At 36.9% G+C, this 24,937-nt stretch overlaps 1 protein-coding gene across 2 annotated transcripts in view; it reads right to left on the bottom strand.

Moving 5' to 3' along the window:
- Positions 1–419: 419 nt before the first annotated feature.
- The window catches only part of LOC124157749 (leucine-rich PPR motif-containing protein, mitochondrial), a 53,678-nt gene continuing 29,160 nt past the window's right edge, over positions 420–24,937 (bottom strand). For both annotated transcript variants that reach the window (XM_046532747.1, XM_046532748.1), the window contains exons 16-23: positions 21,816–22,047; positions 21,204–21,363; positions 18,880–19,186; positions 17,225–17,459; positions 16,729–16,927; positions 8,986–9,267; positions 6,694–6,845; positions 420–830 (exon numbers count right to left, since the gene is read on the bottom strand). In XM_046532747.1, the coding sequence (XP_046388703.1) occupies positions 762–830; positions 6,694–6,845; positions 8,986–9,267; positions 16,729–16,927; positions 17,225–17,459; positions 18,880–19,186; positions 21,204–21,363; positions 21,816–22,047 (1,636 nt within the window). In that variant the 3' untranslated portion in view covers positions 420–761. The remainder of the gene's footprint in view (positions 831–6,693; positions 6,846–8,985; positions 9,268–16,728; positions 16,928–17,224; positions 17,460–18,879; positions 19,187–21,203; positions 21,364–21,815; positions 22,048–24,937) is intronic.

Genomic DNA, 24,937 nt, shown 5'->3' with positions numbered 1-24,937 from the left:
ACGTTATATTGTGGGTGAATTTCAAGTTCTCTAGTGACTAAACAATTTAATATAAAATTTCTAAGTCCTCTCTCTGTACATATGATGGATTTGCTATTAGAGTTGACTTATGACATCTTATAAACTGCAATGACTGCAATAAATCAGGGTTTTGAAGGAAATAGGATGATAGTTTTTCAAGTTAAAGTTGGAGATAAAAACTCAACTCAATCACTTTTTAAAGCATTGAATCAGTCAAATTGAGCTTTCAGATGTCTATGAGAGTTTCTGTGGAGTTGAGATTCCAATTTCTCCATCCTCCGAATACAAAAGACAGGTTTGTACTAACTTTCATAACATACCAGTGTTTGGATAGAAAAGGAAGGAGAATCTTTCAATATTTCCAAACATAAGCCATACCTTGAGTCATACCATATGAGTGAATAAGTAAAAAATATTCTTTTATTACAAAAACTACAATGCCATAATGAGAGAATCAACAATATTTTACATGCATGTGAAATATATTCATTGCTCATCCAAAACTGCTGCCATTCCATCTTAAGTAAGTGCCAACAGAGATGTGACAGGTCACGTTGAGTACTTTACACCTACACGAAATTCAAGTCCACAAATGTTTAAATGCAGCTTACAGAGCTTTCACTGAGGAAATACTTATAAAAAAACAACTCATTAACCAGCTGACTTATGACATCTTACAGACTTCCACTTTGTTCAACTGAAACTGTAATGACTAGCCTTAAATTGAAAATACATCTTCTTCACTGTTTTTTCTCCTTCTCCGGCTCGTCATCACTTGAACTTGAACTGGAACTACTGGAGGATGCTTTCTGCAAAAAGAAGAACAACATTTTAGAACAATGACTTTGATATTATACCACACACCATCCGCGTCAAAATGTCACTCTACTTCGAAAATTTATACCTGGACTTAATCCAGATTAAGTCTATATTTAAATCTATAAAAATATTGATATCTGTGAATGTTAATAACTACTATTAATGCCATGTTACCAAACGGGGTCGCGCCGATCCAGTGCCAGTTACCAGGAAGCAAAATTTTGCGAGCAAGACGTGGCATCGCAGCATTTGTTCTCTCCGGCGTATTTTTATAATGCCCATATATAATCTATACTACATAAAAATTTTATACATGTATTTTCAGATCATAGAAAAATTACTAATTAATTAAGAAGTGTTTCTATAAATTTTATTTTTTCTTTCAGGGTAAACTGTACGACTAGATAGTGTTTAAACATTTTCATTATTTTCCAACAAAATATGCATTCCAAAAATATGCAAAAGCCATTTTATTAATCTACATTAATGTTTGAAACTTATTGTGGTAGATAAATGTTGTAGACATAGCAGTTTTCCCTAGATTAAGTTACAAAGTTTATGAAGTTGACAAAACAGCTAATTTCATGGTGCGCGGACTCATTTATTGCACTTGCGTGTCTTGATTTTTAATTTTTTCATAAAACAAAAATTACATCAGTAAAGAAAATAAAATTTCCTTTAAAATGACTAATTATTTATTATTGTGGCATGCACTGAAGTCCAGATATAAATTTGCAAAGTACAGTGGCACATTTTGACGCCGACAGTAATGAACATTGCTTTAACACATTCAGTGCTGAAGACTTCTTAAGCAGTCATGCCACCTCCCAGCTCATGGCGAATGACTGCTTATACCGTCAAGGGGCCTATGACGGTTCTTTTGATTCCCCCACCCACTCACCGCTGGGTAGGGTTCTCCTTTGGCCCGTCGTCATCAATTGAATCCCTGATGTCATTAAGGAAGCAGTCGTTCTTGGATCCATCACTTTTTTTTTTGTTACATGTTTTAAAATTTAGAAGGGAACATTTCTTTACAATTTTTAATTGGCTCCAAAATACTCCATTTTTCAATTTTAATTTTCTGAGTACCTCTTAATTGCAAATTGTAATAAAATTAATATAAGTTGGTTATTAAATACGAAATTGACATTTTTAAACATATTACAAACATTGTAGCCACGGGTAAAGTGCGACTATTGTGCTGCTAAAGTTTTAGTCTTAAAGAGAAGGAAACTCATTTTCAAATAGTTGCAGATAAGCAGATGAATTTGAAGGCTTGTAGGGAGTAGGTAGTAACAAAAAATAGAGTCCATTGTAATTAAAGTTGGCCTAAGAATCTTTAGCGGTTGCTCTCAAATACTTTTTTGTAAATGAAATCAATAATATTCCACGAATAATAACTTAAGAGAAAAAAGTCTAATGGAATACATGTTGTGGGTTGCCTAAGTAATCACATAAGTTATGGTGAATGACTGCTTAAAAAGTCAAGAAATATTTTTAAAGAAAAATGTTTTTTTATGACTTATTATTTAATATATTGCAGAATATAAATGATAGAATAGAATAGAATATAAATATAAACAAGATACTTTGCATAGAATATAAATGCAGTTAAAATTTTTATGGCCCATGTGAAGATGTGATGATCATTTGGGGTCTCATTAGTAACTTGAAACTCAAGCCAAATTGGAGGAAAAAAAACTCAAGTCCATCAATTTAAAAATGCTGAGTCAGTCACTGAGATTTCAAATGCAAAACTTGATAGAAAACTTTGCATAAATAGATTATATTATGCTTAAATATCTATGAATAAATATAGAATACTCCTTAAAATTTAGCTATCCAACTAAGATATTCCTCTGTTTAGAAGGTAAATATTTTTTGACAAAATATAAAAGAAACAACAACATATACTCAAGTACAAAATGGCTAAACCCACTTGGACTTCGCCACCAGAATACTATATAAGGTACTAAATACAGGTATACAGTGGAACCTTAATCTATCATTTTTAAAGGGGATGGTTGACAAAAAACAAATGAGTGAAAGTTTGAAAAGGCCATCTATTGAGAGGAAAAACTGCATTTCAATATTTTAAACGCAATTTTCTCCATCTTTCCTCCTTCTGCTCATGCATTTGCCAGAAAAGTTATAATGAAGCATTTGTAAGCCGCCTTAAAACTAAGGTATTTTTCTGAATGGAAGGCAAATATATTTTTGGCAAAAAGAAGAATAACATTTTAGAACAACGACTTTGATATTATCATATAAATGAACTTGTAAAAAACTATATCCGTTGGAATGTGGATTTTGACAGTTATTTTGCTTTTTTTTCAACAATACATGGTGAAAGAACAGGAATTTACTTGAGAAATCCACAATTGTGAGCGATTCTAGAAGTTTCCTCAGTGGACACTATGTAGAGTAAGTCTTCACCGCCGTAATTAATTTTTTACATAACTCTTAATTTCTTCACATTAAAAAATACTAGAGATGTGCGAATAGTATCCGCGAATACTCGAATACTAGAAAGTATTCGATATTCGAGGTTTCGAATAGTTATGCGAAAAGTACCGCCTCGAATACCTCGAATACTTTGAATTTCGCGTCATACACTGTCGCACGCACGTCGTTGGTAGTTGACTCGGAAAAATGTAGAGAACTGTAGTCATTTAGTGCTCGCAGCGCCGTTTTACGCAAGTTGACGAATTACATCAAATTCGTGGATTTTAGCGAAAAGAGTTCGACGAGGGGAACCGAAAATGGTCGGGTGAAAAAATCCGAAAATCCCCGATTCCCCCCACCAGGAGAACCTCAGTGCCGTGGGATAGCAACCTTAGGGCATTTCCCACGATTCGCTATCCCCCTCCATTCAGCACTCGCCTCACCCACTCTGACGCTTTCTTCTTCTCCCAGGGATCGCATTACGAAGACCTTAGCTTCGAAAAAATACCAAGTTACACGAGAACAATAGAAACGTGTTTCGGGCCCTCCCTTTTCTCCCCCACTGACCTTTTTTTTCCTACCAGCTTCGAAGTTCCCCATTTCTGTGGGGGTCAACCGCTGCATGAGTCATCTATTAGCACAAAAGGTGTCTAAGAATGACTTTCGTCGATTGATGTTACACCTTTATTGAATTGAAATATTAGTAATGTGCGCGTAATTTCAAAAAGAATAAGACCAAACACGACGTATTTCTGAGTTTATTTAAGCATTTTACGAAAAGAAATAGATGTCAAAATACGACGGAGACTTAGCATTCTGGCGAAACTCGATATCCTCGCAACTGAGCTTCTCGGAAGTTGATGCGGTATTTTTTTTCGAAAACATATATCAAGTTACAATTTATGAGTGGTGCTATAAATCTTTATTGTTACAGTCCCAGACGAAGGGATATTTTCTCAGGATATTTGGTTTCTCCCTGATAGCAATTCCAATTTATCTTCTTATCTCGTGAGAACTCCCAAAGATGGACTGAAAATAATTGAAGAAAATCCGGTGGAAAAGAGCTTGTATTTTGCAAAATGCCTCAGATTGTCAGCTAGCACTTGGCAGCAGGAGTGGGGGTAGAGCGATGTTAGTTGAATTCATTATATGCCTAATTGTTTCCATAAAATTAAAATATTCATTAATCAGCTAAATTCCTGTTTGAATCCTTTCAAGGAAATCAAAATTACTCCCCAAAATCTTGTGTTGCCTGCTGCATAGGCAACCGAGTCAAACATTCCAGCATTCATCATTTAGTATTCGAGGTATTCGAATATTCGAGCAATGATTTAATATTCGAATTCGATATTCGAATTCGAGAAATCTGCTATTCGACCCATCTCTAAAAAATACCAGCAAACGATAAAAAATTAATACCGAAAGATAACTGGTAAACTCATTTGATCGATTCATAATGACCTTAGATAGATTCAGTATATGGATATGAAATATATGAACAAGTTTTTGAAAATCCTTCCTTGCCAAAAAGACAAAAACAAGGAGGCAGCAAATTCTGAAAAAGGATTATTGGCAGACTAGTTAAAAAAAAGACACCTCCCTGAAGAATATGATGGGCACGACGTAACAATTTCTTGTTAAAAGAAAATGCCTTTCTTTTCTGATAACATATACAAAGTCTATTTCAAACTGCAGTAGTTCATATTATCTCCTGTTTTTTATCCCAAGAGAGAAAAAAAAACAGCACAATTAAAGTAGCTTAACATCGCTAAAGTCATCAACACAGTGATTTTCTTCCTTTGACCTTATTATGCTGAAGTGAGACACTCACTGGTTTGAGGTCAACACATACTGGAAAGTACAGAACCACTCATAAGAGGTGAAGTTTGGAACTGACACCAGCATGTATGCTGAGCCACGGGTAAAGTGCGACTATTGTGCTGCTAAAGTTTTAGTCTTAAAGAGAAGGAAACTCATTTTCAAATAGTTGCAGATAAGCAGATGAATTTGAAGGCTTGTAGGGAGTAACAAAATATCCTGAGAAGATAGCCCTTAGCCAGTGACTCTAACAAGTGAGATATGCTGAATCAACTGCCAAGAAGTTCCACTGCGATAAAATCAAGTTTCTATAGAGTGCCACTCAGCATATCTCACTTGCTAGGGTATTGTGTTATATTAATTCTATCCATATCTCACTTGTATGACTAGATTTCATTTTTGTCAAAAAATGGATACAGGAAAATGATACTCAGAAGCACAGTTGATGTGGGAAAAAATTACATTGTCTGTATGGAACTTTATTTGGGACCAGGAAAGGCAAATGATAAATGCAGGAAAACAATCAATGTGGGAATGATAGATCGCCCATCCCTAGAATCTATAAAGTATGACTGTGATGTAATTCCATCCATAGGAAATATTCACTCAAACATACAATTTTCTTTGATCCCAATAACATTGTCTCTCCGCTGAAGAATAGGAAACCTACTTCTCCAATAAACTTAAGTGGCCATGAAAGTAGGCCACATATAATGCAGTTTTCGCATCAAAATCACAATCTGGACTCATACATCATACTATCCCATATACAGTAAAACCTCTATGTAGTGAACCTCTTTATATCATAAACCTCCATACATCATACCACCCCTACGGTCCCGTCTGATTTACATGTAAATTTATAGGCAAACCTCTATGTAGTGAACCTCTTTATATCGTAAAACCTCCACTTATCATGCCAAGGAGATACCCCCGAGACGGCATAACTATCTCTGCAAATCGTACCGAGACAACAAGAGGCCATTAATGCAGCCGCGATTACCTACATCGAATGACATTTTCAGCAATGAATGTTTCACTCTTTTTTTTCTTATATACCTTTAATATGCTGTAATTTTCACGTTAACCATTAGTTGTGGCCATTTTGTTCCATATGAGTTCCAAAGAGTAAATAAGAAAAAGATATCCAACTATCCTAACCATTTTAAGTGACTGTTGAATTGAGAAAGATCACATAATTTTCTCCCGAATCTTAGTAAAAATCATGCGATAGCACTCGCTTTCTGAAATTTTTAAATAGTAAATATATGTTCACTGATGTATGCATGCTTGTTTAAACACATAAATATAATGGTATAAAAGACAGTAGTGCCTTTCATTTCCAAAGGATATGAAAAAATGGTGCCTATCACTGAAACCTCTCTATAGTGAACCTCCATACATCAAATTGCTCAAATTTTGGTCCCCTCCATTACGATGTAAAGAGGTTTTACTGTATTCAATAGTGTAAATAACTTTAAGGCCTACTGAGGCTTACAGAGGCACTAACAGCAAAAATTAGCAGCAAATTGTCTTAGCATGTTTAACTAAAGCTGGAATGGAAAAAAAATTTAAATAAGTCATACCAACCTGCTTTGGAATGGTGTGAGGAAATGATTTCCCAGTTTTCTCCACTTCATTCTTCAGTTTAAACAACACACGCCTATTGATATTCACTAAACTAACATCTTTAAGGGCTTCATTAAGTGCGATGAGTCCTTCTTCATAGTTCTCATTAGCAACTGAAAATAAATTACCAATGGAGAGGTTATCTGAAGGAGAAAAACAATTCTGCCAACATAGCAAATTTGGTAAATTAAGTAAAATAGGGGGTATGTAAGCTTTTAAGTATTACTCAGTTCCACTTTTCGTCAGTTCATATTCCTGTTAAGTAGTTGATCTAAGTTCCAGTTCAAGTGATACATACAATGAATGCCAAAAGAAAAAAAGAGTGTATAGCTAGACCGACAGTATCAAGTACATATATCATTTTCATTGGTTACATTTCAAAAGCTATTCATGATTGCTCTCAGGGTATTGTGAAAACTACAAAAAATAATTGAGTTACCTCACAAAGATTGAGTCACCTTCAAATTACTCTAATTAAAGTGCGTAGTGTCACTTATGCACAAATATAGTTTTAAAACTGTTTTTTGCATAAATGTTTTCACTAACAATTTTTTTGGCATTGCTCTGACTCTGGTTCTCAGTGAAAGAATCAGTGAAACTTAAAACCAATGAACTAAACCAACTCATGCCAAGTATTTTACTAAAAACACATTTAAGATGTTACTCTCATTACTATGAACAACATTATTATTAAGTTCTTGTTTTTACAAAGAAAATCGTTGGTCCTGATAAAAAGGCTAATCCACTCTACAGTAAAAAGAGTCGTTAACACGAAATTACGAACCTCAGTTCCGGTACCGGCGGTTATAAAATGAACTTTACTATGAAGTTCCATGCGTAAGCAACGGCATTTACGTAGATATACACTACACTACGTCATTGCACAACATTTACGTTTTCCTCGCGCATTGTGCCCAAGAGCATCAATTGTGGTTCTTTCTTCAGTAGGAGATACTTCAGTATCCACACAACATCACATAATAAGCTTCATTCCTATGGAATCATGGTGACCCACTCATAAATAGGCCATATGATAAGTCCTCTTCTAACGAACATTCGCCTTCCAGAGATACGAACATTTAAAAAATTCAAGTGCCCAAAATTTCAAATTTGGTGCAATGCGACGCGGTGTGGAGTAGTGGAACTCGCATTAAGGGCATATTGTGAACAAAGTTTTAATTAATCCGTAGTGAAGTCAGCAAAATGTTCAGTGTTTTGCCCATTCTCCCTTCCCACAGACAGCAAATTTATTTCGGCTCAGCTGCGTCGCACGCACAGATCAGTTCGTCTCAATCATGGGTTTACGGAAAATTATAATGCAGCATTGCAATCTGCAGGATAAGCATACTTTTTGATGCCTTGCATAGGTTAACAGGCACGAAGTCTCGGAACGCATCTTGTTCATGCATCAAGGATTTACTGTATTTGTTCATAATAATCGCGATCATATACATGACTCTGAAGCTATTCCGAAGCGTGACCATAAGTATGGGAGATTGAAGAGACAAGGAATTTTGGCATAGTATATTTTTCTGGCAATGGTTCCAAAAAGAAACGATCCTACGAAGCTTGTTACTAATAACCTCACATTTTTTGATTCCCGTGAACTTCGTAGCATTGAGAGTTTACTGTAATACCATTTTAGGATTAACTTGGCGGAAAACCATTATTGCTTTAATGGCTATGGCATAAAAGTGCAACAAATACATATTTCTGTATGATGCAGTGTGCCATTATTTGGAAAATAAATTTTGATTAAAAGGCTAGGCAAGCCATGGCATTGTCATTTTGAATATGCTGTACAATCGTCGACATGGCAAAAATGCACTTATTAAAGACACGTTTCACCAGGCAGATACACCCAATTTTCAGTATTTCTGGATGGAAATGTATCATATATAAAATATTTGATCATGATTCCAAAAACAATCAGCATATCTGATTAAGTTTGCTTGTCCTTAGCTTATTGCATGCACATTGCAGCAATATTATGGCAGCTTTGAAAACATACATTCAATATTGCTGCACCCAGAAATTGCTACCGAGGTTTTAACTTAACATTTTAATGTACTTATCCATGTGGCCCTTGCAATGAATTGATAAACCTGATTTGAATAATTAACAATTTGTAGACCATTATTTAAGCAAATTTGTTCTTCCAAAGATTTGGTGACACTTAGCATTGAGCACTATAAACTTTTTTTTAACAAGTTACCTATAATCTAGGGCTAATATCTTACAGTAAATGCTTACCATGCACTCCAATTTTTGTGCTATAAACAGAACCCCTAGCTCCATCACTAACAGGTGAGTCCTTTATTTGGTCAAGTAACCTGTCAAGGATTGAAATGTCTTTATTGACCCTTGCAGTCTGACACACAAACTGGAACATAACCCTAGGATAGTCATGAAGATAGTCCTTCCAAAGAGTGTTTGCTTCGGTTGCTTTGGCTTCATTCAAGAAGTAAGATGCCCACAGCACATTTAGGGGAGATATAATTTTACGAGCAGCATACTTCTTAGCGATTCCTTCGTCTGAAATAAAAGAGAAATTATGAGCTCAGATATGGGATGTTTACTAAGGTAATTATAAAATATTACAGTTCAATTATTAAAGTGAGGAAAACCAAAAATAAAAAGAGAAGAGACTAAATGACACAGAAATCTGTTGGTCAAGGAATCCCTTATCAAGTTACATCATGGACAAAAGTTGAATTTTTATTGAGTTCATTTAGTGGGAAGAAACAGCAGGGTTATTACAAACTTAACATTTTCAATATCCCCGAATAATCCCAGATTTCTAGATGGAATTTATTAAATTTCCCAGACTTCATATGAATCGCAGAGTAGTTTTATAGTTGGGTATTCACACCAACCAGAGAAGTCATGATTACAAGCAAGATTGATACTTATCTGACACTGAATTGAATTACAAAAAGTGCGACTAATATTTCCGTATGAAGTAGCGTGAAATTATTTGGCCACTGCAATTTTGGTTAAAAGGTCAGGCAAGCCAGGATTGTCATTTTGAGTATGCTGCAGAATTGCCGGCAGGGCAGAAAGTCATCACATTAATTTATTTGGAAATTGAATTTGAATCCCTAGATACTTCCACCATACTGACAACTGTCTTGAATTGGAAGGCAGTGATAAATTCTGTACAAGTTATAAGTGGGGCTGTGCGAACAGGAATTTTTTTAGTCGTGCGAGACCGGGGCAGGGAAAAAAATCACCATTGGTATCATCAGGGAGTAAACAGTTCCACTGTTTACAATTTGATGCTAAAAACATTAAATGGTATGAAAAATATTCTAGTGTATCAACTTCGATCAAGAAAATAAGCTAAACAATGTCACTATGGTTAAAAATATAGATAAATAAGTTAACATAAATTTTCATGAAAAGTGGAGTCCTGCTAGTCCATACAAATTGGGACTGAACCCTGTTCACATCATTTCATTGTTTGGTCAAAATAGGAGAGAAAAATCTGTTTGAAATGAGAGAATGTATCACAAGTGTATACAAAGCACAGGGCTGAATAACTGGATAGGACTGTAATATCCCATCTTCTATGCACCACACCGCTGACCCAAAGGTGTGCCTGGCAGCAGCCTTCAGCAGTCATCATTCCACATTAATGTAATTTACCGTAAATAGAGTACATATTGAACATTGTAATTCGTTCGCAGTTTATATTATGTTCATAGTGCATACTCTGAGCAAAAAAGAATTGAGTTAAAGGCCTAAATATTAAAGAAAAGCGCTCTGTATGTACTGTAAATAACAAAGGTTAATTTTCTTTAAAAAAAATTGCCTCAGAGCTGTTCAGATTGGACGTCTTTAGATTAGCAGGACTCAACTATATTTAGGACATTCAAATAATACAACAAAATTCAAACATGATCCAACAGAACATAATTTCACAAGAAAAATTATTGTAATTGGATGTGGAATACTAATTTAGGAAGGGAAATTCAACTTCCACATTATTGGTATGAAAGGAAATAACTGTTCAATACTCCCAAAGGCTACGTGATACCAAAAATGCCCAATTAAGCCCTCTCCTTCAAGCTACTTACCTCATCCACTCTAACCCAGACCTTTTTTCTCAAAATTTTGCTTGAAACTTTGCCAAAATAAGACAAAGAATAAGGTTTTGATAAGATTTTGCCATTTCTTTGCCATTCAGACTACAGAAATTTTCCAGTAGCATTAATAGTTATATAATCCATAAGATTTTTCAAGAGAATTGAAAACTGCTTAACAAAAGGATCCTAAGGCACTCATGTGATACTTGATTGCCTGTATCTAGAAAACAAGTTGAAAACATACTGGGTTGTGGGTAAGGGTATCTCTTCGTGCTCTAGCATGTCTACTTTGTCCCCTGAATACATGTGTGCCAAAATATGCACATTGGCATTGAAATATGCAAGAGTTGGACCAGAATTTCAATCATAGAAATTGTGTTACGCAATGTTGACATTTAGATAAGGCCTAAGTTAATACATATGTGGAAATTTTGTGTGCCCATTGCTATTAGTTAGCCAAGACTCAGCCATCTTTTTGATTATAAGCCTGGAAGTAAGAAATTTTTCGATGATTTGTGGCAAGACATCATGAAATTGCCACAAAAATGTAAGGGAATTAATATTACTGTGTCACACAATAATGCAAGGCTCAGCATATTGTATTATGTGCACTTCAATGAAGATCTCAAACCATCTCAAAACAAGCTCATGGCTCAACTTTTTGAGCATATTAATCTCCAAATCAAGGGGGAGTTAAGCAGTAATTTTTTCTCGTTCAAACATCCAAAAGTCAAGAATCTCAATTCTCTATGTAGTAGGAAATGTATGGATCAAGTCATTAGGTACTCATAGAAAAATATCTTTATGGGAAGTGAAATAGGTATGTAACAAATTAGATGATTATGATTGGATTGACTTCAAGAGAATGCTTACATATTCATAAATAGGTAGAAGTAATTTAATTCAAAAAGCGTATACGTACATCAACACATACGTCTGTACAAACCATATCTGTTACTGGTATCCTGTAACTACTTGGTAGTTGCAAAAAGAGGAGAAAATAAAGAAGAAAGAACACAAAACTTTCCGGCCAAAATTGAACACGGACAACACACTGTAAGGCAGATGGGACATTAAGCCCTGGTTAACCCTATTGTTACAACTTGGCTAATTCCAACACAGGGTTTCTATCCTCCCTCCCTTATCTCATGGTGAAAATGACCTCGGCTGTCGGTTTCATCCCTCTAAATACCATGCCATAGAAAATACGGAGCACCCGGCAGTGGCGTAATTATGGTGGGGGGGATGAGGGAATAGATCCCCCTCCAAAGCCTCATAGAAATATAAAAAAACTGTCTAGCTTTGATATACAGCAACTGCATCTGCTTAAAGTTAAATTTTAGTGCCAAAATTATGTAAAACATATTTACAGGCATGCCTTTTTTTAATTTTCCGGGAATCCCAGTTGCCTCGGGGGGAGGAAAGCATATTCCTAGTTACGCCACTGGTACCCGAGATATTCTGGGACTAAGACTTTTCTGGTGCTTAGATCACTTCATTTAAGTGAGCATTTGAAATAACCACGCAACTGCCGTCAGTGATGAATGAACAAAAATAGATTGAGAGCCCGGAAAAATCTCCCCTCTCAATAATGTTAATGCACAAAAATGAATTTTCCCATGAAATTTTAGCAATAGTAGATTGAATTTACAGGGTGTGGCATTTTTTAGTGTTCCCCGCCCCCAAAATTTCTGGTACCCCCCCCACCCAGAAATTCCTCTGAACTTCTTCCTCTAAGGACTTTTCGTGCTAAGGTTTTTCGCGCAAAGGCTTTTTCGACTCAAAGGCTCGGAGACTCCTGTCTCCGGAAAATCCTGTCTCCGCAAACAGCCTCCGGAAACAGCCCCCGAAACAGCACCGAACCAGCCTACCTGCTATGCAAGACTTATATAGGACTACTGTGGAGGAATACTTACTCCTTGGCAATCAAGGGGAAATGGGTGATGAGTCTCTAGCATGCAGTTTGGAGTGAGAAGTATTACCATTGTCCTATCACAGCTCTCTCTCCCTCCAACACCTCACCCCACTATGTCTCTCCCCTCCTTGTGTTCCAATGAATATCCCTCTGATTCGACTGATGTCTCCAACCCAGAAGTTTGAGGGGAAAATTCTGGCTTGTATGCTGTTCACTCCAACCCAGGGATGATGTTTTGCAGAGCATCCTGTCAACAGGGGCAGTGATGCAGCTGATAGAACATTGCCCTCACTACCCCTCCGCTCCTTGGAAAAACCCCTCCCCTCAATCCTGTCTCGTGGTGGAATAGCCAAGCTCTCTTCTGCTTGGGCGCTCTTGTTGGACGGACGGCTAGTGGGACATGGCCGATTTTTAGAAAAAATATAGTGGGACATGGCTAGTGGGACATGGCCGATTTTTAGAAAAATTATACTGCTGGTATTTAGTTTGGTAATGTTTCCTATGGGACCATTAGTTATCATCGTCGTTTTCTGTAATAGTTCTGATTTTGAATACTCTATTTCGAATAGATATTGAACGAAAATAACTCGTAAATTATTTTTGGCAATTTTTTTCTTGTGTGCTGATTTCTTGTTTGTGGAGTTTTTCCCTGATCCAGCTTGTGACCGACGGTTGGAGTTTCCCTATGTCTGGGCTTACGTCAACAATCTCCTAGATTAAAGAAGTAATGCCACACGGGTATAGCATCTCTGTCGGCATTCTTCCCCAAATTCAGCACCAGGAACTTCGAATCACAAGCCGCCTGATTTGTCTTCACAGCATTATTTACTATCCCATTTCTGATAACAACACCGGACACTTTTTACTTTGATATAATGGTTACAAATCATTCCTGAGCTGAAAGGAACTGCCTTATCTTTTGCATTTTGAATTTGACTTTAATGATTATGATACGACTAATGACGTGAGTTATTCTCCGAGGGCATCCACACTAACTCTCGTTCAGTTAAAAAATAAACGCTTGCCACCAGGCAGACTGAAGCTAATAGCTACTCAAGGTCCAACTATGTTTCATTTAAACCCACTGAGATACAAGTTGGGTCAGTTTTGATCTGTGCGCTGTGTAAGCAACTTTGCCCTGGCTCACTTCATCCTGCGGATGTAGGATTAGCCCGCAGAATGAGACTTGTTTTTTCCATCATGTTGAATCACCATCGACTTACGTCCATACTGCAAATACGATAATCTTTTTGGATGACCTTGGAAGACAATATTTTGGTACGTGAGGATTTTTAAAAGCTCATTTTGGCGTCATTTCGCTGGGGTGACGGAAAACATAACCTTTGAAAATTCTAGACAATCTTTCGTTAGAGATAGATATGTATATATTAGTGATTCCTGATTAACGATCACCTACTGCAGTTAAAATGAATATCTAATAAACAGCATCTCTCATTATTAAAACTTATTATTCTTTAATGACATATCTATGCAATGAGCATATACTACTCCCGCTCCTGAGACTAAAATCGGCGCGCATACCGCAATCTTCTCTTAAGAGGAATTATCTGACAAGCCATATAAGTGAGGCATTTTATCTCATTGGACTGGAAAAATGCTTTCCGTAACCAAGGTCATCGTATAAGTGAAAAGTTTCATAACCGAGGTTGGAAATACATGGGTTTACATGGGATTGTTCACCGGACCAAAAAAAATTGGTGTATAAGTGAGGTCATTATATAACTGAGGGTCGCATAATTGAGGTTATACTGTATAAAGTAACAAATAAAATTTAGCTCCAGTAATCAGAAGATTGTGAGGTGAAATATAGCAGAGTATATTAAAGGACTTAAAAAATCTTAACTAGGCAAGAAGAAAGAAAAATATTGCAAAACCTTCAAAGATTAAATGTTAGACGCAGGAAAAAAGAAGGGAATTCTTAGAAGAAAGGAATAAAGGCAGGAGTAGAGATAGTAGCCCAACCTCCAGGTTGGATGCCTATTTCAAGTACAGTAAAACCTCTTTACATCGTAATGGAGGGGACCAAATTTTGGGCAATTTGATGTATGGAGGTTCACTATAGAGAGGTTTTAGTGGTAGGCACCATTTTTTCATATCCTTGGGAAATGAAAGGTGCTACTGTCTTTTAAGCCATTATATTAATATATTTAAATATATAGGTATGCATAAGTGAACATATATTTAAAATTTAATGGTTACACAAAGGTAAAAGTAAATTGTTCAAGAGGCTTTTTTAGAAAATAAATTAGTTAATGGATTTGCTTAAAATTTTTTTCAAACTCTTTCGAAATAATGTTTTCAATTCCACGAGCACTTTTTAATGCCATTTTCACTGTAAATAAATCACTGGCTGTTTTTGTTAATGCCTTTTGACCTAAGAAATAATTCCCTGGTCTAAGGATTGTAATTTACTAATAGTGTTCGGAGGAAAGAGCAATAGTTTTATATTTCTAAACATAATTTCTTCATCCTCGTATTTAACTGCCTAAGTTTATTTATTTGTGCAGCCTAGGTATACAATTTCTTCTGTTTTTCCTCGGTTGTTTAAAATAGATGTGAGGGTGAATGATGGTATTCCAAAGGTCACTGCCTTCTGCCTGTCCTCGTTGATGGCTTGGAAAATTGCTAATTATGTGGTAAAGTCAAGCAGTCGCCTTCTTTTATTTCTCGAATCCATCATCAGCCTATGATTAATTAAGTAATTTTCATATTTTTTCATATTTATGGCAAATAATTGAAAATATTACTTATTATATCTTTTAGAATTGATTTATCATTCTTATAACATGTGACTTGTTAAAGATTATAAAAAAATAAATAAACACGTGACTACCGCAAAAAAATAGACAAAAAATTGAGCGTAATTTTGAAAATTTTGTTGAATTCCCTCTCTCCAAAATACAATGCACGTAGCGTTCCGAAGAAAAACTCTGTCGAGGGCACACAGAAACGCTAGGTCTGCCAAAGGACGTGATTTCCCGGTGAGAATGCTGGGCGAACCACTTCAGAATGCGGCGGCGACGGTAAAAAATTTCTTTGCCCTACCGCATATCAGCTAATTAGCTGCCTCCTTCACCTAAAACTGCCGCGCATGGATTGATGTTCGTTCATATTGCTAGAAATTGACGTCCCGGACTCCCGATGGAATAGTCAGATTTCGCGGCATAAATACGCAGGCAAGACATATGACTGTCGCTAAGCGCAATAAATTTTAAACCACGATCGTTCACGAAAGCATCGAAAAAATTACCAAGGCGGTAGTAAGAAAGTGATACACCGGGAAATATGGGAATAAAATAATTGCGAAACTGTATTTGATTTATTTCAAGTCGCGGAAAATTCTCGAAATATTTTAATTTTAGAAGCGGAAGTAGCAATTCGGTCGAGTAATTCAGTCTCCATGGATGGGAGTGAAGTTAGTTGAAATATTTCCGTCAGCTAGTCGCTGAGCTGGTCGCCTCTTTTATTAACTGAACATAGTATGTAGGCACTTACAAGAAAATAAAGCCATCAGTAAAAGAAAGCGAGTGTTATCGCGTGATTTTGACCGTGATTCGAGAGAAAACGATGTGTTGTCTTCATTTACCGTCATTTAATATTATTAGGATAGTTGGATGCCCTAACTAATGGTTAACGTGAAAATTATTTAAGGCGTATAAGAAAAAAATAAGCGTGAAACTTTTATCGCTGAAAATGTCATTCCATGTAGGTAATCGCGGCTGCAGCTGGTCTCTAGTTGTCTCGGTACGATTTGCGGTGGTAGTTAGGCCGCCTCGGGGCTGTCTTGTTGGTACGATGTATGGAGGTTTTACGAGATAAAGAGGTTCACTATATAGAGGTTTTCCTATAAATTTACATGTAAATCTGACGGGACCAGAGGGTTGGTACGAAGTATGGAGGTTTACGATGTAAAGAGGTTCACTACATAGAGGTTTTACTGTAATATGAAAAAAATAAGCATATTCAACTCACACATTGGAACTAATTCAGGATGATTGTTCAACACTCCAAAAGCTCCACCTCTTGGAAATGCCTCCTCAATAAAGTCCAGGTCTTCATCTTTTGCCACTTCGATTTGTTTCTCAAGATTCTTCAGGTACTCTTCAGCCTTGCCAGAAACTACAAATGCATTACACAAACGATTGTCAAAAGATAACAATCGCTTTTCTTCCTGATAAAATAAGACAAAACAAGGCTTATTATAATCACTCTGAATGTATCACACAGTAGGGCTGGATTGGAACATTCAAACAAACATTTCTACAGATTTTGAACAAACATTAGTTGGCAGTGAGTTGGCCACGTATGATGCAAACTTTTAGATAAAAATAAATACAACGAGGGATCCTCAAAAAGCTTTATACAGAAAAGTATAAAATTTATTTTTCAATAAAGCTACCATGCTATTGTTCCTCAAAATGAAAAAAATAGCAAAAAAATTGTAATTGAAGGAATAGAAAAAACTTACTCGTGATATAAGATTGCCAATGTTGGTAATTGAGTCCACATCTCCCAAATTTGCTAAGCGATTCAGGAGGAAGCGAAGTACCCTTGGAGAAATCAGTCTCCCACCCTGTCTGATTTCAGGTGAAAGATAATTCTCAGTTATGGCTGTTGCTTCCCCAATCCTGTCATTTTTCACCAGTTGCTCCACAAGCAAAGACAACTCTGTGACAGGCATCTTCTTACCCTCTGCTTCAATCCTGCATTAATTACAAAAGAATGCTCTGAAATTTAAAGCATCAAAGATATTTGGAATGTATTTTTGATGGATGAAAGGATGGATGTAGGCAAGCTTAGTTTGGGGAACCAAAACAATACGCAAGAGAAACCGATTACCACATGAAAGAAATGCCCACAATCACACCTCCTTAACCCTTTCACTGCTGTGGACGTACCTAGTACGTCCGCACGGCAGACTGCGGTGGACGTACTTTTTCTTCCTCCTCGCCATGCGGTCAGCACTTTCGCCGAAGCACTTCGAAGGGACCCACTAATCAAGGACCCTTTCCTCGACGAACTCACCCACGCAGGACCGTCTCATCGGCCCTACCAGCTGGGGCCCTACCTCCGGAAAAGTGACCGCTCTGACTGCAATTTGAAAATCAATCAATCAATCCGATCATCACATAATGATTGTCTTCATCGCACTCCTGCCAATCAAGCAATCAAGTACGTCTTTGAAACGTGTTTCTGCGATGAAAAATAATGATTTTGTTAACTTTGATATAATGGCCGTTTTCCGGTGGTCCGCAGCCACGTTTTGTTGCAAAGTTAACAAAATCGTTATTTTTTATCGCAGAGACACGGTTGAAAGACGTACTTGATTGCTTGATTGGCAGGAGTGCGATAAAAACAATCATATTGTGATGATCGGATTGATTGATTGATTTTCAAATTGCAGTCAGAGCGGTCACTTTTCCGGAGGTAGGGCCCCTGCTGGTAGGGCCGATGAGACGGTCCTGCGAGGGTGAGTTCGTCGAGGATAGGGTCGGGATTAGCGACCCTTCGGCGGGTGTACCACACCCATCCTGGAAGTACCTGCTCCATGGGCCCAGGAAACGCATTTTAACATTTTCGCCGCATGTGAGGAGAAGGTTTCCGGAGATTGAACAGCAGTGAAAGGGTTAATACAAACTTATAGATAAGTTCTAATCTAATTTCTAAAATAATTTACCGTACTTCTCCAAATATATGGCCCCCCTAATTTTGAGGCCTCAGTTTTGGGAAAATATTTTTAAAAATATGCTTGAATATAGTCCCCCCTTTACTTTTACCACGGGAATTTTTGGAAAAAAGGGGGGGACTATATTCAGATAATTACGGTGACTATTATTGACCACCACGTGTACGATATGTTAAGAATGAGGGGGATTTCATGCATCAAAGATATTGAACGTGTAGATGAGGGAACGAGGAAAATCATTGATTGACTTTTGCCAAAAAATATTTTTTTCCAGACTAATTTTTCATTTTCCCTTACATTCGATACTTCCCAGAAGAGAAACCCTATCACTCCAGATTCAACAATAGAAAAGGAAAGATATCCCGAGAAATATCAGGAATGAATTCCTCTTTCTGGAACTTCTAACAGAACATTTACATGGTCGATCCCAAGCTTACTTTGCCTTGCACTGAAGAGCAGCATCTGCATCACCAATCCTGATAGCCTGACGGAATCTTTGGAGCAATGGAGATTTAGGCGTGCTACCAGCTTCAGGTTTTTGTAATTCAGGTTCTTTAGCTGGAGAAATAGCCTTGCCTCGGACAGAAAGAGTTGACTCAGCCTTAGGCTCGACAAAAGGAACCTTCATATTATTCTTCCTCAGGAGATTGGCTAGAGATTTCAGAAATTCATCAGAGGGTTGCACGTCCTCATCCTGCATCTGCATCCAGAGCCCCATTGCCTTTTCAGCATCATTAGATTTGCCTGCAAACAAATTCATTTAATGGCATAATCATATCAGATATTAACATACATATGTATTCAAGATAAATTATTTTTGTTTAAAAATGAAGATATTTGAACGTAAAAATTTCCTTTTATAACAAACTAATAGGCCACCTGGCATTACTTGGGAAATATAGTACCCAGAGAAGTGGGGAAATAGGAATTTATAGTCATATAGCAGGATTTATAGGCACGCTGAACACCAAATAAAGGAAAAAAACGATTTCCTTACAATAGGCACAGGATCAGCTTATATTGATTTCGACACCACACCACAACATTGATCGCTATATGAGCCAGTACCAGTGTAGACCAAAAATGTCTTGTGAACTAATACCCCACCAAAAAGGTTTGCACCAAGAGGAATAATAGATGAGAAAAGTATTATATGAGTTATGTTTTCCCTCTGAGCAAGTAAAGAGGTGTGCCTATGCGGTAGGATATCCAAACAGAAGTTGTTTGACGTGATGTTTGATGAAAAGGATGCATTGGACACAACCAAGAGTAGGACTTTGGGGTTTGGGAGCATTACATTCACTTATGTACCAACTACAGTGGAACCTCGTTAAAGCGAGTACGGGCTATAGCGACACCCCCGCTATTACGAGAGATAGCCGATGCACCGTCAATTGACCCTATAATAAGCGTGTTAAAGAATTCGTTTTTACGAGACCCTTTCGGTGTTGGCTCTCGCTATAGCGAGGGTTTTACCGCCGGAAGACTTTCATGAAGACTCCTTAACCTCTGTAATTGCTAGCGATCCGTTAGAAATGAAGTTAATGGAGTGCTCAGTCTCAAATTTATGTGGTAAACTGTCGTTCGATAAATATAATGATAACGAAACAATGCTTTGCATGATTTTTATTCAGTGCGGCGCTTATAAATTGTTTGAATAGTTAGTCGTTATTTGAGTAAGGAAATTTAGTGATGCAAAAAAACATCGCCTTTCGTCTGGATTTATGCTTACGTTTATCGGATAGATGTTTATCTGTCGCCGCACCACTCCTGTTCCTGTATATCTGTTCGCAACAGGTATATTGGCTACTATTTGCTCCACCTCCGGTAAAGCGACAATTCGCTATAGCGAGTGTTTATTAGTGCACCGTGGGGTGTCGTTATATCGAGGTTTTACTGTATGTGCAGTCGTATGGAAATGCATAGCGGACAGACAAACAGGCATCCCCTTTTATATTAACTCATAGACTACAACAGTTAATTTATTTTTGCTTAAAAATGAAGATATTTGACAACAAAAATCTCCTTTTATAACAAGTGGGCTATAAATATAATTCCCCACTGATATTCCCTAAGCAAGAAAGAGAGACAAAAACGTGATAAATATGTATGTATTGCACATTGAGGTTAAAGGGAGCCAAAATGAATAACACAGAGACTCGAAAAGAAATTTTTGTAAGATGATTTTTAAGTGTTCATGAGACCAAATTGGGAATGCAAAATGTATTATGACAAGAATATAACTTATAATCATGATATTACAGACAATTTAAAAAATTACTTTTAATACTCAGCATTTTTTTATGATTCCAACATAAGTACAATTAGGACATCAGATGAATAACCACAGTGCCACATCATTTAACCTATTTTCTCTACCAGTCCCACAAATGACCTAAACCACCATAATGATAAGAGATAGTTTTGAAAAGTCAAAACAGAAATACCTGCCAAAATTATTAAACAGATAGAAATTGATTTTATTTTTTACATATGATTCTGCAGATAAACAGCAGTAAGCAGGAAATCATAAAATATACTCGAGACGAAATGGATAACTCGAATATAGTATTCGGTAACTATCCCACCAAAACATACAAGTTGACATGACACCACCCTCAGGAATCATATCTCCATCCATCTCTTATTAAATGATAATGATAAAAAATTAAATAAATACCCCACTTTCCTAATAACATTAAAGTAAGGCACATGGGTGGATACAATAGCTTGTGAAAATATTAAGGAAGAATCAACTTACTGTGTAAATTCAACAGGTGAAGATAAATTTCAGCACGATCTATGTGCAAGAGATCTTTAGTTGCTTCCACCAGCCCTTCAAGAGGTGCTACCATTCCCTCTTCCAAGTATCGCCTACATGCCGCACTCAACCGAGATGGACGGCTTCGCAGTCCTGGAGTCTGGAAGGAAAAAATTCAACAGGTACATTGATTTGGTTAACTTCAGAAGGACAGCTCCAGTCTATACAGTGTGGAGAAAAATCATGTTAAGAAAATTTAACTCTGAATACCTGAAGTCAGTAGAACCTAAATTACTGATGATGTTTAGGTCAAAAACACACCATTTATTAACTACAGAAACTTTCAGTAATCAGACAAATCATGACTTCAAAAGCTTTGCTTGCCTGAGATTGCAATGCATCCAAGGCATCATGAAACAGGACAACCTCATGGCCAATAAGAGCATTTTGCTCAAAGTTTTGTAGTTTAAAAAATGGTGTTTTTTCGGCCAAACATTATCAGTAATTTCAGTTCATATTGACATCAGCTATTCAGGGTTAAAATTTCAGGACAAAATTTTTCTCCACCCTGTGCAGGGAAACATGCAAGCAATCACAGTATTTTTAACTAACCTCCAAAATTCGTCGAGCCTGTTTCAGTCGCCCACACTCAATGAAGGCAAAGACAAGATCATACAGACTGTTCACCTCACCATGGACACGGGTGCTGATGTCTGTTATTCTCTGCAAAGACACTGCATCTTCCGCTTCAATGAGTTTGCAGGCTAGCTGGTTCTTGAAGGGAGTCCCACCATACTTCTCACAACACCACTCAAACTTTTTCAATGCTCCTTCAATGTCATTTCTGCAGGAGAATAAAAGAGTTCTCAAAATACTGCACTTGTCTTAATTTATCCCTCCCCTAAATACCTATTTACTTCCATTCAATAAAAATAATTACAAGGCAGAAAGATAACCAAGAGCCTACAGCAGTTATATGTTATTTGCAAACTCATAAAGGTAGATTAATTACTGTGCAAACAGATACAAAGATGCTGGATGCCTAAAAGCATAATGTATAGCCAGGAATACCATGATTTCTCAGATTTCCTCCAAATTAATTGGCTAAAGTTACTTTGGAGTTACTTTCTGTTTCCATTACAAAGGAGCATTCAAACAACAAAATTTGTCCTAGTCAATAGCAATTAAGTTAAATGCCACTTGAGAAAAGAATAAAAGCTATACACAGCGTAAGGTAAAATTATAAACCTATATAAAGCAACTCAAGCAAGCAAGCTGACCAGGAACTTTTCCTGGGAATCATGTGCAGACGATTCCCACAAGGTGAGCTCGGCCATTTTCAGTAAATGAAATTCTCCACTTAATGAGGTCATATCAACCAGACTGATTGCATGGGAAAAATATCTCACAAAATTTCACTCTTGGATGAATTAACGAAGGTTGGACTAGTTAGGTTAGGCCCTGTCAGATTTAAAAGTCATCAGACACATGCAGTGGTAAGTATTGGCTCTCTTTCCTATTAGAGCAATGGCTTATCGAACCATGGCTGTAGCTGGCATATTATGTATACCAGCTAAAGGAGATTTCAGAACCAATTGCCCAAAAATTTGTTTTTTGAGAGCTCCCCATTCGATAGTAATGCTCTCCCATTTGGTAGACTCATTCCACAACCAGGGTTCATACCAACATTCCATTATCGATTTTCCAGACTTTTCCTTTACTTTTAGTCAGAAACTTTATATTTCCCTGACTCCATATCAATGGCAAAGCAGTCTTATAATATTTTTTTAATGCAGCAAGGTATGTTGTGAGATAAAGACAAGCAGTTAAAGTACCAGTAAAAATTAAGTAAAGTAGGGCAAAATGTACACTATCCCTTTCTGCCCAACCAGGGTGGCAACAAAAAAACCTACCTTACTCAAAAATCCTCTGTAAATTCAACCACGATTATCATATTTTTGCTTTTCTTCTGGTGTTCTACCCTGACCATAACATAATTTACACAATTTCCACAATTTTCCTGACTGGTACAAACTCTGCTCAACTCAACCACTATAAAAATACTTGACCATCCTCTGCTCAGAATCTCCTCTGGTGAGGAAACGCTTCTCTCACTTGGTCTCTCTCCTCCCAACAGCCCTCGATTCTCATCTGACCTCAGGCCTCTTCATGCCATTACTGATGGATCTTTCCACTGTTTTAATCTCCTTTCCTCCTTTAAACTCCACATGTAGAGAAGATTTGCACCAACTGAACTTCCATCATTCAATATCCTTGCACTACTAATTTCACCATTTATGTACCTTGCCTTTTAAGCACCCTCTGTCACTTCCTTCTCCTTGAAGTATCTGACTCTTGCAATAGTTTAAACTAGCAGTTACAGCACCTTTCCGTCTGACACCTTATTTTGTCCTATCATATAATATTTCCATCAAATATTGACTATTGAAGTGAAAACTTCTTTTGGCGCATTAGGCACTTTTTTCAGATGGGTAAAAAACTCTGAACTCGCGTGATCGTCACCTCAAAATCGTCATCGCCTCACTGTTAACGAAGGAGTGGGAAATAAAGAGAGAAAGATTTTTGAATTTGCTCATTCCTCATGTATAAAAATATATTCTGAAGCAGAAAGGGTCGCTACGTTTAGTGTTAACAATAGTTAGTCGATTTTATTCATAACAATAGTTATAAAAAATATTTTCTTGAATTTCAGCTAGTAACTTGGCTTTTTTGAGTTTATATTTCTAATGCGGTTGCCAGCAGACTGTTCTTAGCATTACGTTGAAACTTGCAGGAAATGCATATTTTACATTTTTTTCCATACTGGTCAACTTTAATTTGCTCTCAACTTAGTTTGAATGTTGTTATGTTTGTTTATATATACAGTAAAACCTCTATGTAGTGAACCTCTTTACATTGTAAACCTCTATACATCATACCAACCCTCTGGTCCCGTTAGATTTACATGTAAATTTATAGGCAAACCTCTCTATAGTGAACCTCTTTATATCGTAAAACCTCTATATATCATAGCAATGAGAGACCCCCGAGATGCACTAACTACCTCTGCATTTCGTACCGAGACAACTAGAGACCATTAATGCAGCCGCGATTACCTACATGGAATGACATTTTCAGAAATAAATGTTTCACGCTTATTCTTCTCTTTTACACCTTTACTTTACTGCAATTTTCATGTTAACCATTACCTAGGGCCATTTTGTTCCATACGAGAGCATACCTAACAGTAAATAAGAAAAAGGCAACGAACTATCATAATCATTTTAAGTGACAGTAAATGAAGACAGAACGCATCGTTTTCTCTCGAATCATGGTAAAAATTGCGCGATAGCACTCGCTTTCTATTACTTATGGCTTTATTTTCCTGTAAGTGCTTACATACTATGTTCAGTTAATAAAAGAGGCGATCAGCGCAGCCTATCTTGCCGGCGGAAATATTTCAACTAACTTCACTCCCATTTATGGAGACAGAATTACTCAACCGCATTGCTACTTCCGTTTCTAAAATGAAAATATTTCATGAATTTACTGCGACTCGAAATAAATCAAATACAATTTTGCAATTATTTTATTCCCATATTTCCCGGTGTAGCACTTTCTCACTGCCGCCTTTGTAATTTTTTCGATGCTTTCGTGTACGATCGTAGTGTACAATTTATTGCGCTTAGCGACGGTCATATGTCTTGCGTGCGTATTTATGCCGCGAAATCCGA

The sequence above is a fragment of the Ischnura elegans genome, chromosome 4, assembly GCF_921293095.1.
Source record: "Ischnura elegans chromosome 4, ioIscEleg1.1, whole genome shotgun sequence".
Classification (NCBI taxonomy): domain Eukaryota; kingdom Metazoa; phylum Arthropoda; class Insecta; order Odonata; family Coenagrionidae; genus Ischnura; species Ischnura elegans.
Note: the sequence above shows the minus strand (reverse complement) of the source record. Positions and strands in the feature narration are given on the sequence as shown.